At 48.7% G+C, this 14,100-nt stretch overlaps 1 protein-coding gene across 1 annotated transcript in view; it reads right to left on the bottom strand.

Annotated features, from left to right (window-relative positions):
• Window positions 1-1,891: 1,891 nt before the first annotated feature.
• The window catches only part of rap1b (RAP1B, member of RAS oncogene family), a 22,899-nt gene continuing 10,690 nt past the window's right edge, over window positions 1,892-14,100 (bottom strand). The window contains exons 2-8 of the mRNA XM_084701175.1: window positions 10,211-10,287; window positions 8,435-8,503; window positions 7,104-7,160; window positions 4,647-4,787; window positions 3,672-3,815; window positions 2,769-2,883; window positions 1,892-2,509 (exon numbers count right to left, since the gene is read on the bottom strand). Coding sequence (XP_084557301.1) covers window positions 2,797-2,883; window positions 3,672-3,815; window positions 4,647-4,787; window positions 7,104-7,160; window positions 8,435-8,503; window positions 10,211-10,267 — 555 coding nt within the window. The 5' untranslated portion in view covers window positions 10,268-10,287 and the 3' untranslated portion in view covers window positions 1,892-2,509; window positions 2,769-2,796. The remainder of the gene's footprint in view (window positions 2,510-2,768; window positions 2,884-3,671; window positions 3,816-4,646; window positions 4,788-7,103; window positions 7,161-8,434; window positions 8,504-10,210; window positions 10,288-14,100) is intronic.

Below are 14,100 nucleotides of genomic sequence, written 5' to 3'. Positions count from 1 at the left end.
TGGAATAATAACAGACACAACTTCACTGTGGTAGACTGTCATGGCGACCCCTCGCATGGCAATCCTGTTTATTGGAACTCCAGAGGCTTGGTTGTACAAAACTGCACCACTTCAATTAAGGCTTTTAGTTTACATTTGGCCACCCCCCTCATTACCTCCCCCTTTTCCCTCCCCCCAACAAGCAGATAATGTTGCATTTCCAATACTGTGGCTCTGGGCGGGAACACACACACTAACAAGCAGACACATGCACACACACACACACCGACGGAAACACACACACACATATATACACTGGGTGGGTGGTTATCAAAGCGCGCACAGCAACATCATCCTCTTACAAGCAACATCCTCCCCTGTCCCTACAACTCTGTTTCAATAGTTGCTGCATTTCTCTGGGTTTCTGTTTTCCTCCTTTCATCACCCCCCTTCCCCCTCCCCCCTCCCTCCTTCCCACAACATTCACGACAGACACGCCCACAGGGAGTGGGCCAATGGGAAGCAAGTTTACACATGTGAAACAGTCACTAACAGGCAAGGCTCTTTACTGACAGCATCCAAGCTGGGTTTCAATCCCCACAGTCGAGAATACAACAGATGCTTCACCAGGCATGGAGCGGGGTGGAAGGGGAAGAAGGGGAGGGGGAGGAGGGGGAGAGAGGGGGGGGAGGGGGGTACAGTGAGAATCGACAGCAACCGAAGTGTGGAGAATGATGACATCACAAGTGGTTTGTTCTGTTTTTTTTGTTGTTTTGTTTCTTGTATTTTAAAAACTCTTGTTAAAAATCTATACTTCCTGTTGTGTGTCTTGTGTGGGTTCTGTGAGAGGGCAATGGCCAGTTTGAACACCAGTCAGACCAACCCACCAATAGCAGACTTGAATTAAGTTTTTTTTATTTTATAAAAGAGGTCAGGTCGGTCTGACCCCTCCCTTCAGAGGCAGACTAGCCAATTGAAATCTTTTGGTCCCACCCCCCACCTCTGTTCAGAACCCCTGAAGACTCCACAGTACAAACGCTACAGAACATACACACAAACCTGGACCAGACCAGACCAGAACAGGACCAGAACAGGACCCAGACCAGAACAGGACCAGACCAGAACAGGACCAGACCAGAACAGGACCCAGAACAGGACCAGAACAGGACCAGACCAGAACAGGACCAGACCAGAACAGGACCCAGACCAGAACAGGACCAGAACAGGACCCAGACCAGAACAGGACCAGACCAGAACAGGACCCAGACCAGAACAGGACCAGACCAGAACAGGACCCAGACCAGAACAGGACCAGAACAGGACCCAGACCAGAACAGGACCAGACCAGAACAGGACCCAGACCAGAACAGGACCAGACCAGAACAGGACCCAGACCAGAACAGGACCAGACCAGAACAGGACCAGACCAGAACAGGACCCAGAACAGGACCAGACCAGAACAGGACCAGACCAGAACAGGACCCAGACCAGAACAGGACCAGACCAGAACAGGACCAGACCAGAACAGGACCCAGAACAGGACCAGACCAGAACAGGACCAGACCAGAACAGGACCAGACCAGAACAGGACCAGACCAGAACCAGGTTTGACAAACAGACACAATGATTTGATGTTTCAGTTGGATTCTCCATAAACACAAAAAATTATAAATCAACACATAATCAGAGGCAACATCGTAGGCTAAATGACATGATAGTAACCAAAACAAAACAAAAACATACGTTTTTTATATTTTTTACATAACATCACTGTATCCACAGGCTTGTCCTGAATTTAAACTCAACATCAGTCGCAGTAAAGCGTCTCCAAAGAGCCACACCTCGTCTCTATAACAACCCCCCCCAAAAAAGAAAGAAAGACAGAAAGTAAGAACGACAGAAATAATATATATATATTTATATTTTTTAATAGGAAAATAAAGTTGAACTGAGCAGGAGAGATTACGTGGGCAGATGAAGGACTTTGTCATGCGCTCTGGGAGAACTTCTCCAGCTAGTACTCACCATGGCAACGTGCACAGTCTGCTAATCACAACAACCGTCGGTTACCGCGGCAACTGTTTACCGTCAGCGATAACAGGGGGGGGGGGGGGTGTAGCTTCGGTTCCCAAACCTAATGTGTGTTATTTATTTATTCTGTTTCTGTTGCATACAGTTAGAATATATATATTTTTATATAGTTTATATATATTTCTATATTTATACATAAAAATCTGTGTCACCACGGAGGGGTGATCAAGGTTGTGTTGAGGAACTGTTGCACTGAGATTGTGAGTTGTTGTTTGTTTCCTTGGTTGAGTTTTGGTTGTTTGTCGTTTTCTGTTGGTCATTGGTTGGTTGTCGGTTGGTTTTCAATTGGTTGCCAGTTGTTTGTTTGTTGGTTGTTGATTGGTTGTCGGTTGGTTGTCGGTTGTTAAAGGGGCATCACCAGACAGGAAGGTCCATTCGATGTTAGATGTTTTAGTAACGTTGGAATGCTGGCACTACTGAGAGACAGCAGCTATCAGACCTGGCATAGGGGAGAGGGGAGAGGGGAGAGGGAGAGATGGTGAGAGGGATGAGAGAAGGAGAGAAAAAGTTAAGCAACTCAGGACTCATGTTATTTTCCTTTTCTTCCTCATCCCCCCCTCCCTCACCCACTCCCTCCTCCCCTCCCTCACCCACTCCCTCCTCCCCTCCCTCCTCCCCTCCCTCCTCCCCTCCCTCACCCCCTCTCTCACCCACTCCCTCCTCCCCTCCCTCCTCCCCTCCCTCCTCCCCTCCCTCACCTGGCTCCAGGGGGAGGGCAGCTGAAGATTAAAGCAGCTGACAGTTGGTCTTTTTGCGTGGTTTCCCAGGTACTGGAGTTTTCCTGTTGATTTGCCTGACCAGGTCGTAGAAGATCTGATTGAGAAGGGAGGGAAAGGGGAGAGAGGAAGGAGAGGGGGAGGGAGGGGGGAGAGAGGAGGGAGGGAGGGACATTAGAATTAGGAATGAAGATATCAGGAAAGTCTACACTTCCTAGTTTTACACACACACAGACATACACACACACACACAGACAGACACACACACACACACACACAGAGACAGACACACACAGGCTTTGAGACAGACTCTGTTCTCTCAGCTCTACAGAACAGATCAATATGTTTTCCCTTTGGGCCAATCAAATAAAGAGCATCATCCCAGGTGTTAAACCATCCAAAGAAGACTGCTGCTACTGCATGAGACACACAGGAAGTGCTGAGCACTGCTTCCTGTCAGCAGTGTTCCACCAGTGCCAGCTGTCCCAGCACCCAGGAGGCTGCTGGAGGGTTCTAGAAGGAACATGACTGTGCATTCAGGAAAGACTGTCTCAGCACCACCAAGCAGTCTGAAGTGCCGGAAAATATGAGATGTAAAAAAAAAGTTTTGAAAGGTTGAAAAAAATATATACAAATAAAGAATAAATTCATCCTTGTGAAAACCTAAATTATATATATTTTCAACCTTTGTAAAAGTTTTTTTTGGAAATTTAAAATATATTTTCAAAAGTTTTTTTGTGAAACTTCACACAAAACAATCTACTTAAGGAGAAGGAGAGAGAGAGAGAGAGAGAGAGAGAGAGAGAGAGAGAGAGAGAGAGAGAGAGAGAGAGAAAGAGACAGAGAAAGAGAGAGAGACAGAGAAAGAGAGGGTGCCCCACACACCTCGTTGACGTTGATCTTGGACTTGGCGGAGGACTCCAGGAAGGCACAGCTGTTCCACTGGCGGGCCAGGTTCTGGCCCTGCTCCTTCCCCACCACGCGCTCCTCCTCCAGGTCACACTTGTTCCCCACCAGGATCATCGGCACCTGAGGGGTGAGGGGGAGAGGGCGGGTTAGAGAGAGGAGTAGAGATATGGAGGAAAAGAAAGATGGAGAGAGTGGGTTACAGAGAGAATCGGAGAGTGATGTAGAGGGAGAGAGGGAGAGAGATAATAACATTTCAGTTGTTCCAATTATAAGCTCTTTATTCACACATTTCTGCGGGTTAGGCGTCTCTTTACATGTGTGCGAGTGTCTATATTTAACTTCCTGTTTTCTCCTCCACATTCTGGTACATAATGTAGTTACATAAACCAGGTGTTTGATAGAGAGACTCAGACACAGAAAGAGTGAAACAAAGAAGGAGAGAGAGAGATTAAAAAGAGATAGAGATTAAAAAGAGAGATAAAGATTCACAGTAGGAGGATATAAGCTCTACTCTACAACTGACAAGAGCAGAAATAGAACAGGTCACAACACAGCACACTCCCTCTTCCTTTTCTCACACACACACACACACACACACACACACAGAGGACCATTTCCTGAGTTGGCTAGCGTTCAGGGCGTTAAGTACATAACATGTTTTAACATAGCCTGACCCTCACTGGAGAACCAGACCTCTATAGGTCTGTTAGTAGGAGAGAGGAGAGGAGGGAGAGAAGTAGAGGGAGAGAGAGCAGAGTAGAGGAGAGAAGAGAGAGACCTTTTAGAGTGTGTGTGTGTACTGTGTGGATTTGATTGGGTGTACTACTGAGTGAGTCTGTGTTTGTTTAAGCGTGTTTGTGTGTGTTCTTGGGTGGCTCCTGTGTGTGTGTGTGTGTGTGTGTGTGTGTATGTGTGTATATATGTGTGGGTGTGTGTGTGTGTGAGACTCACGTCGTCTGTGTCCTTGACTCGGAGGATCTGCTCTCTGAGGTCCTGCAGGTCGTTGAAGGTGGACTGAGCCGTGATGGAGTAGACCAGAGCAAAGCCCTGACCATTCTTCATGTACAAGTCTCTCATCGCTGTGAATTGTTCCTGAGGTGGGAGGGAAGGATGGAGGGAGGGATGGAGGGATGGAGAGGGATGGAGGGAGGGAGGAGAGGTGGGTGGGTGGGTGGGTGGAAAGGAAGGAGAGAAAATGGGAGAGAGAGATGGAGGGGAGTGAGATAAAAAGAAAGGAGAGAGGGAGGAAGGGAGTGGGTGAGAGAGGCAGCAAGTGAGGGGTTAAATAAGATTAAAAAAGGAAAGAGAGGGGAGAAGAGAGACAGAAAGAGGTAGAGCAGGGGACGAGAAAAACAAGTAATAAAAGAGAGAGTGTGGGAGGGTGAAAAAACAAAACAAGATGTTATCGTTACTGGCGTGTTGCTTTGGTGATTTGTTGAAGTTGATCCAGAACTTTCCTAATCTAATGTAAATAGACTAAGCATATTTAAAAGACTAACACACAAACCCACACACACACACACACACACACACACATACACACCACTGCCACACATACACACACCACTCACAATCACAAACCTACACACACAAACAGATGTTGTATAGGTGTGTGCCTGTGGGTGTAAAGCATTGTGGGTGTTTGTGGTGTGTGTGTGTGTGTGTATCAGCAGGTCGTTGAGGTGCACCCTGAGCTCACAGACCATTAGGTGGGCGACACACGGTCACCAAGGGCAACAGCTGGGTGGCAACAGAGAGAAAGAGAGAGACAGAGAGAAAGAGAGAGGGAGGGAGAGATAGATAGAGAGAGAGAGAGAGAGAGAGAGAGAGAGAGAGAGAGAGAGAGAGGGAAGAGAAAGACTGTGGGAGTTGATTTAGGGGGTGAATGAAAGAGAGGGGGAGTGAGAGAGAGAGAGAGAGAGAGAGAGAGAGAGAGAGAGAGTAGAGGGAGGAAAGGTGTCTGAATGTTGTTTGCTCTGATCAAACAATGTCCCTGGTTAATTGGCAGTGTGTGTGTGTGTGTGTGTGTGTGTGTGTGTGTGAGCTAAACTGTGCGTCTGTGGTGTGTGTGTGTGTGCGTCTGAGAGTGTGTGTGTGCCTGTGTGTGTGTCTGTGTCTGAGAGTGCGTATGCCGGGCTCCACATTAAGGCTTGTTCGCTTGTCCGGGACAAGTGTTTTTTTGGGGGCAAGTGGAAGAGAAATTGACTTGCCCCACTGGACAAGTTAAAACTCAAACAAAATAAAATGCCATGTTATTTCACGTTATGTGCCACTCATTATGTCTATTTTAGCGATTTTATTTGACCGAATTCTGCATCAGCAAAACAAAAAAAGTGGCTTTGTCCCAAGATATCTACAGACCTTGCTGCTAATTTAATGCTCAACACTTGAACGGGGGCTAATCACTTGAAAGAGTAATTATTTACTGTGTCGTCTCAGTCAGATTACCAGGGCTTTGAAATACTGTAACTTGCTAAAGTAGGCTAATGGATAGTAGAACATAACATTTCAAAATCATTTCAGTAAATCAAGCAGCGCTGTTCGACCCAGTGAAATGTTCTACAGCTAACAAACTAACGTTAGCTAGCATCGCTAAAGTCAAGACATTGGCTAACTCTACTTCGGTAGGCTATCCTCAGTATTTGCAAGCTAGCTAAACTTATACTATATAAAAAAATGTTTTGACATACGGTATTTTGTGACTAAATGTTGGTATTAACTTTAACTGTTTTCTATAATTTACCTTTCTACCCGACAGAGGCTGATTTACCAAGGAAGGTGTAGAGTTAGCTATACTTTACAGTTGAATATTAGCTGATATTTAACTACGTAGCCTACAGGTAGCGTTAACCGATACAAATGCTGCTAATGCTTGCTAGGTACACAACTGCCGTCGATAGCTAGCTAACGTCAAAGAAAAAACAAATATACATCTTCACTCGGACAAGTGACTTTTGTGCATGGACAAATGAAACGTTAATGTACTTGTCCAAAGGACAAATGTGGAGCCCTAGTATAGATAGGAGTGTGTGTGTGAGAGCGAGTGTGTGTGTGTGTGTGTGTGTGTGTGTGTGTGTGTGAGAGTGTGTGTGAGAATGTGAGTGTGTGTGTTCGTGTTTACAGGGAAACTACGTCCCATGCTAGCTGTGCAGACAGACTAAAGAGCCCAAGGACAACCCTGACCATCTGTTAACCACTGTGTGTGTGACAGAGTGAGTGTGTGTGTGTGTGTGAGAGAGTGAGTGTGTGTGTGTGTGTGTGTGTGAGAGAGTGAGAGAGGAAGGGAGAGTTTTCATCCCTTTCCTGTTCCTCTGACCGACTCTCGCTCACACACACACAACCCAACACACACACACACCCACACCCCAACACACCCCAACACACCCACACACACACTCACTGTCTTACCGTTCCTGCAGTGTCCAGGATCTCCAGCATGCATTGCTGCCCGTCCACTTCCACTTGCTGTGAGAGAGAGAGAGACACCGAGAGACAGAGAGAGAGAGGATACATTTACTCCCTTCATTTCATCATCATCATCATCAAACCCTTCCCTTCTCTAAGTACAGTAGAGTGATGAATGATGGGATATATTGCAAAACATTTTGGGAGAGGGAGTGGGAGAGGAGAGGAGGGGGTGGGAGAGGAGAGGAGGGAGAGAAGGAGTGGAGAGGATGGGAGAGGGGAGGAGGGAGAGGAGGGGGAGGGAGAGGAGGGGGTGGGAGGGGAGGGAGAGGAGGGGGTGGAGAGGATGGGAGAGGGGAGGAGGGAGAGGAGGGGGTGGGAGAGGAGAGGATGGGAGAGGAGGGAGAGGAGAGGATGGGAGAGGAGAGGAGGGAGAGGAGGGGGTGGGAGGGGAGAGGAGGGGGTGGGAGGGGAGAGGGGGGGGTGGGAGGGGAGAGGAGGGGGTGGGAGTGGAGAGGAGGGGGTGGGAGAGGAGAGGATGGATGGGAGAGGAGGGAGAGGAGGGGGTGGGAGAGGAGAGGAGGGAGAGGATGGGATGGGAGAGGAGAGGAGGGAGAGGAGGGGGTGGGACAGGAGAAGAGAGGAGGGAGAGGAAAATAGTGAAGAGGAGAGGAGGGGGGAGAAGGGGTGAGGGAGAAGGGAGGTGAGGTGAGGAGAAGGGAGGAGGGGATGGGGTGAGGTGAAGTTACTGCAGGTTAGGGGAGGTGAGGAGGAGAGGAGAAGTGAGGTGAGAGAGAAGGGAGGTGAGGAGGTGAGAGAGAAAGGAGGTGAGGAGGAGAGGTGAGAGAGAAGGGAGGTCAGGTGAGGTGCGGTGAGAGAGAAGGGAGGTGAGGAGGAGAGGTGAGAGAGAAGGGAGGTGCGGTGAGGTGCGGTGAGAGAGAAGGGAGGTGAGGTGAGGAGGAGAGGTGAGAGAGAAGGGAGGTGAGGTGAGAGAGAAGGGAGGTGAGGTGAGGAGGTGAGAGAGAAAGGAGGTGAGGAGGAGAAGTGAGAGAGAAGGGAGGTCAGGTGAGGTGTGGTGAGAGAGAAGGGAGGTGAGAGAGAAGGGAGGTGCGGTGAGGTGCGGTGAGAGAGAAGGGAGGTGAGGTGAGGAGGAGAGGTGAGAGAGAAGGGAGGTGAGGTGAGAGAGAAGGGAGGTGAGGTGAGGAGGTGAGAGAGAAGGGAGGTGAGGTGAGGAGGAGAGGTGAGAGAGAAGGGAGGTGAGGTGAGAGAGAAGGGAGGTGAGGTGAGGTGCGGTGAGAGAGAAGGGAGGTGAGGGTGGGTTAGGAGACACTCACCTTTCTGTAGGAGTCTTCTATTGTTGGGTCGTATTTCTCCACAAAAATCCCCTGAACAAATTGAACTGTCTGTGGAGAGAAATGATTATTACATATTATACTGGAGGGTCTTAGTCAGGCATGTGTCTTTTGTGCTTCAAATCTGAGATGCACCTCACAGTGACTCACACACACACACACACACACACACACGTCCATGAGTGTCCAGACACACAAACACACACGCCATGACTCAACACAACTAAACTCCTTCTTTCAAGAGCAGCAAGTGGAGAGAGAGGAAAGAGGGAGTGATGGAAGGAGAGGGAGGGTTAGATGGAAGGAGAGGGATGGAGGGAGCGATAGGTGGAGGGAGATAGGTGGAGGAAGAGATAGATGGAGGGAGAGAGGGAGAGATAGGGGGAGGGAAAGAGGGACGGAGGGAGAGATAGATGGGGGAGTTCTTCAGCCAGGCTGTTGTTAAACTCCTTCACCCTGGAAGACCAGACAAATCAATGAGGGAAGGGACATGTTTAGAGATCTTTGCCAATTATCGTTCCCTTTCTTTCCCTCTCTTATATCTCTCGCCCTTTTCTTTCTTTTACTCCATTTATATCTGTCTGTCTCCCTCCATCTCCCTCCGTCTGTCTCTGTCTCTCTCCCCCTCTCCCCCTCTCCGTGTGTGTGTGACCTTTCTACTTCCATGTAATGCCCATAGTGATTGTGACCTAATTAGACCTAGAGTACAATACCACTCTATCTGTGAAAGAAGGCATTCCCATGGAAGATAGGTCAGAGAGAGAGAAAGAGAGTGGAAGAGGGGAGTGGGGAGAGAAAAGGGATTTAAAGAAGGTATACTGACTATACTGAATGTAGTAAATCAACTCATTGTTGTTGTCTATGGTGCTGATGTCTGCTTTAGATTTCCCCAGGATGAAATAAACAACCCTGGAGTGCTGGCTAACACACACACACATTCATGACACTTGGACCAGTTAACATGCTGTAGTCATTTTCAACTATAGCTAAGAACAACTGGGTCATGTATACATCTGTGTGTGTGTGTGTGTGTGTGTGTGTCTGTGTGTGTATCATCATGGCCTCATATGTAAATAGACTGGTGTCCTGGTCAGCCTACAATCTGATGATGTCTGACCTTGCTTTCAACTCCCTGTCACTACCCTGGAGTGATGACACACACACACACAGGGCTATAGTTTAAACTTCAGTGGGGACAGATGATGGAAGGACACAGGCAGGGAGGAAAGGATGGAGAAAGAGATAGAGGGGAAAGGAAGGAAAGTGGGAGAAGGGACAGAAAAGAGAGATGGAGAGAGGGAGGGAGAGAGAGAAAGAAAGGAGAGAGTGATGGATGGATGAGGGGTGAGTGTTGACATTCTCACAACCCCAGAGTGACCCGCCGAGGGACAGCTGTCTCCTGGGAGACGAAGAGAATGCCAGCGGGATGAGGACAGAAGAGAGAGACAGAGAGAGAGACACAGAGAGAGAGACAGACAGAGAGAGACAGACAGAGAGAGAGACACAGAGAGAGCGAGAGAGAGAGACAGAGAGAGGGAGAGAGAGACAGAGAGAGCGAGAGAGAAAGACAGACAGAGAGGGAGTGGTAGATGGAGATGGACAAAGAGAAAGATTGAGGGAGACAAAAATGGAGAGAGAGAGAGAGATGATGATATGATGAGAAACACAGATACAAGGGGGAGAGGCATCACGAATAAAAGAGAGGAAATAGAGGCAGACAGAACACACACTCAATTATCTCTCTGTCTCTCTCCTTACCAGGGCAGACTTGCCCACTCCTCCTGATCCCAGGACCACCAGTTTGTATTCACGCATCCTGTCGTTCCTCTGTTACCCTGGAAACACACAGACAGGCAGGTTAGCCAGGATCCCGTCTGTTACCCTGGAAACAGACGGACAGGCAGACAGACAGAGAGAGAAAGACAAGTCCCTCCAGGTGGTTATGCTTACTCACCTGCATACATTTACATTTAGTCATTTAGCAGACGCTCTTATCCAGAGCGACTTACAGTAAGTACAGGGACATTCCCCCGAGGCAATCAAACTGGCGACCTTCAGATTACTAGCCCGATTCCCTAACCGCTCAGCCACCTAACTCCCTACCATACACCCACCAGCCCCCAGACAGACTCCAGCCCAGTCACAAACCAACTCAACACACTTTCCAATCACCCAACACACACACACACACACACTGCTGTGCTCACACACACGTTGAACTCTGCAGATATGCTCTGCTGCACCAGCAGAGAAAGGCAGGGAGGGAGGAGAGAGGAAAGATAGAAGGAGGAGCGAGAGAGAGAAAAAGGGAGGAGAGGGAAAGAGGGTGGGTAGAAAGAGAGCCAGAGAGGACAGAGAAAGAGAGAGGAGGGATTGAGAGAAAGCAGCATTTGTTGGGGATCTTCAGCACTCCCTTCTGTTGTGTGTGTGTGTGTGTGTGGTTGTGTGTGTGTGTGTGTGTGTGGTTGTGTGTGTGTGTGTGTGTGTGGTTGTGTGTTGCAGATAGAACAAAGCTAAACTGAAGATAGGATGATAAATCACACCATGCGTAAACAACCAAAGCTCAGCCTGGGTGGACACACACACACACGCACACACACACATACATAAATACATACATATGTAGGCGTAAACCGACCTAACACACAGAGAATCACACACGTATACAGGCACACACACACACACACACACACACACACACAGTCTGTGTGGTGGTTAGAGCAACACTGAGACACAGTCGGCAGGGAAGGGAACAGCTTCTATCTTTGATTCTGCCCAGGTCAGCTGATTAGAGAGAGGAGAGGAAAGGAGAGGGGAGGAGAGGAGGAGAGGAGAGGAGGAAAGGAGAGACAGGCAGTGCTTTATTATCAGTAGTCCCTTTCTAGCTAAACAGGAAGTGAGATCACTTCCTGGTGACAAGGTTATATCAGAGCAGGACGTGACAAGACACCACCCCACAGTCGCCACAGCGATGAAGCCAGTCAGCAGTTCAAGAACTTCTAAACTGTCTTTCAGTTGAATGTTGTAGAACTATTCCATTCCATTCTCTTAACATCATGCAACAACTCACATTGAGAAGGAGATTGCAGAACTTTAGCCTGCTATAGTTCAATCTTAATGAACTACAACTCCCATCTTCAGAGATAATTCCCCCTCCCAGACTTCCTCCATCCTTGCCTCCCTGACTGTGCAACAACAAGTGTCTTGAGGCTGTTGTGTCCAAACTGGCAAGTACAGATACTATCACAATACAAGTGCTCCTTGTGGTCAGGTGACATGGAGATAGATCCTGGTTCACACAGGGACAGGGGTGTGTGTGTGTGTGTGTGTGTGTGTGTGTCGTCCTCTGACAGGGAACAAGCTTGTTCAACAGGCAGTCCAGTTATGCCTGCCAGCCATTAGGATGGTTAGAGGCTCATTAACATGATCATGATCTCATTCCTGCACAGGCCTGCGAATGAGGGGAGCATGGAGAGAGAGGGGGGAGGGAGAGAGAGACAGAGAGGGGGGGGGGTAGAAGGGGGGTAGATCTCCCAATCGTAAATCCTCTGTCTCTCTCTCTCTTTCTCTGTGTCTCTCTCTCCATCTCTCTGTGTGTCTCTCTCCATCTCTCTGTGTGTGTGTGTGTGTGTGTCTCTCTCTCTCTCTCTCTCTCTCTCTCTCTCTCTCTCCATCTCTCTGTGTGTGTCTCTCTCTCTCTCTCTCTCTCCATCTCTCTGTGTGTGTCTCTCTCTCTCTCTCTCTCTCCATCTCTCTGTGTGTGTCTCTCTCTCTCTCTCTCTCTCCATCTCTCTCTGTGTCTCTCTCTCTCTCTCTCTCTGTGTCTCTCTCTCTCCATCTCTCTGTGTGTGTCTCTCTCTCCATCTCTCTTTGTCTCTCTCTCTCTCCATCTCTCTGTGTCTCTCTCTCTCCATCTCTCTCTCTCCCCATCTCTATGTGTCTCTCTCCATCTCTCTGTCTCTCTCTCTCTCCATCTCTCTTTGTCTCTCTCTCTCTCCATCTCTCTGTGTCTCTCTCTCTCCATCTCTCTGTGTGTCTCTCTCCATCTCTCTGTGTGTGTGTGTGTCTCTCTCCATCTCTCTGTGTGTGTGTGTGTCTCTCTCTCTCTCTCTCTCTCTCTCTCTCTCTCTGTGTCTCTCTCTCTCCATCTCTCTGTGTGTCTCTCTCTCTCCATCTCTCTTTGTCTCTCTCTCTCTCCATCTCTCTGTGTCTCTCTCTCTCCATCTCTCTGTGTCTCTCTCTCTCCATCTCTCTCTCTCCCCATCTCTATGTGTCTCTCTCCATCTCTCTGTCTCTCTCTCTCTCCATCTCTCTTTTTCTCTCTCTCTCTCCATCTCTCTGTGTCTCTCTCTCTCCATCTCTCTGTCTCTTTCCATCTCTCTCCATCTCTCTGTGTGTCTCTGTCTGTCTCTCCTCCTCTCATCAAATCAGCCTCCCTGATCAAAGACTCAGCATTCCAGAGCTACAGAGGAAACACACAGACACTCATGTACACAACTAGACACACACTCACACACACACACACACACTGCTGTTGTCTCACTGGAACAGCTCCAGTCATCTGTGTTGCTGTAACCTCACAACTGACCAGGAAGAAGGAAACAGGAAGCAGCTTTAATAAACTACAACTCCCATCAACACTGAGGTTTCACAACACAGAAAGTCTCTCTTCCTCCTTCCCTACACACACACACACACACACATGCACAACGCACAAATGCATACACACATTCTCACACACACCCGCTGAGAGGGAAATGATTGATCACCAGTGTAAGGCTGTAACAGGGCGTGTTCTAACAGGAAGTCCTCGCACTCAGCCAACACCCCTCCCCAAGCCACTCGACGCACCCGTGTGTGTGTGTGTGTGTGTGTGTGTAGGTGTGTGAGTGTGTGTGAGTGAGTGTGTGTGCAAAGTGGAGGTGGAGTAGAGTAGCAGACAAGCCAGAGTCTCACACGCACACAACTAGACAGACACACACACACACACACACACACACACACACACTGCTGTCGTCTTACTGGAACAGCTCCAGTCATCTGTGTTGCTGTAACCTCACAACTGACCAGGAAGAAGGAAACAGGAAGCAGCTTTAATAAACTACAACTCCCATCAACACTGAGGTTTCACAACACAGAAACTCTCACTTCCTCTTTCCCTGAAGTAAGGTAAATATGTCACTGGGTGCGTGTGTTTACATGTGTATGTACGTGTGTGTGTGTGTATGTGTGTGTGTGCATGTATGTAGGTGTGTGTGTGTATGTGTGTGTGTACCCCCCGATGGAACCAGTCCAGCCATGTCATCACCACGGCAACATGCCTGAGGGTACCTTGCTTGGGTAAACAGGGGGCATTGTGGGTAAAACAGTCCAGGTCAGCAGTAGAGCAGAACAGATGGAGAAACAGTAGACACACACACACACACACACGTTTATGTCCTTAGGGTTCTCTTGCAGGAATATAGGCCATATGATTGAGAGGTGACATTGCATTAGAGCTTCTATTCAGCACTACTGAACTCTATTCAGGTTCTCTGAAGAGGATTAACATGGGGTCACCAGCCTCTCCCCCTTACTCCCCCTCCCTCCCTCCCTCCCTCCCTCCCTCCCTCCCTCCCTCCCTCCCTCCCTCCCTCCCTCCCTCCCTC

The sequence above is a fragment of the Hypomesus nipponensis genome, chromosome 7 (assembly GCF_054491055.1).
Source record: "Hypomesus nipponensis isolate SF chromosome 7, ASM5449105v1, whole genome shotgun sequence".
NCBI lineage: Eukaryota > Metazoa > Chordata > Actinopteri > Osmeriformes > Osmeridae > Hypomesus > Hypomesus nipponensis.
Note: the sequence above shows the minus strand (reverse complement) of the source record. Positions and strands in the feature narration are given on the sequence as shown.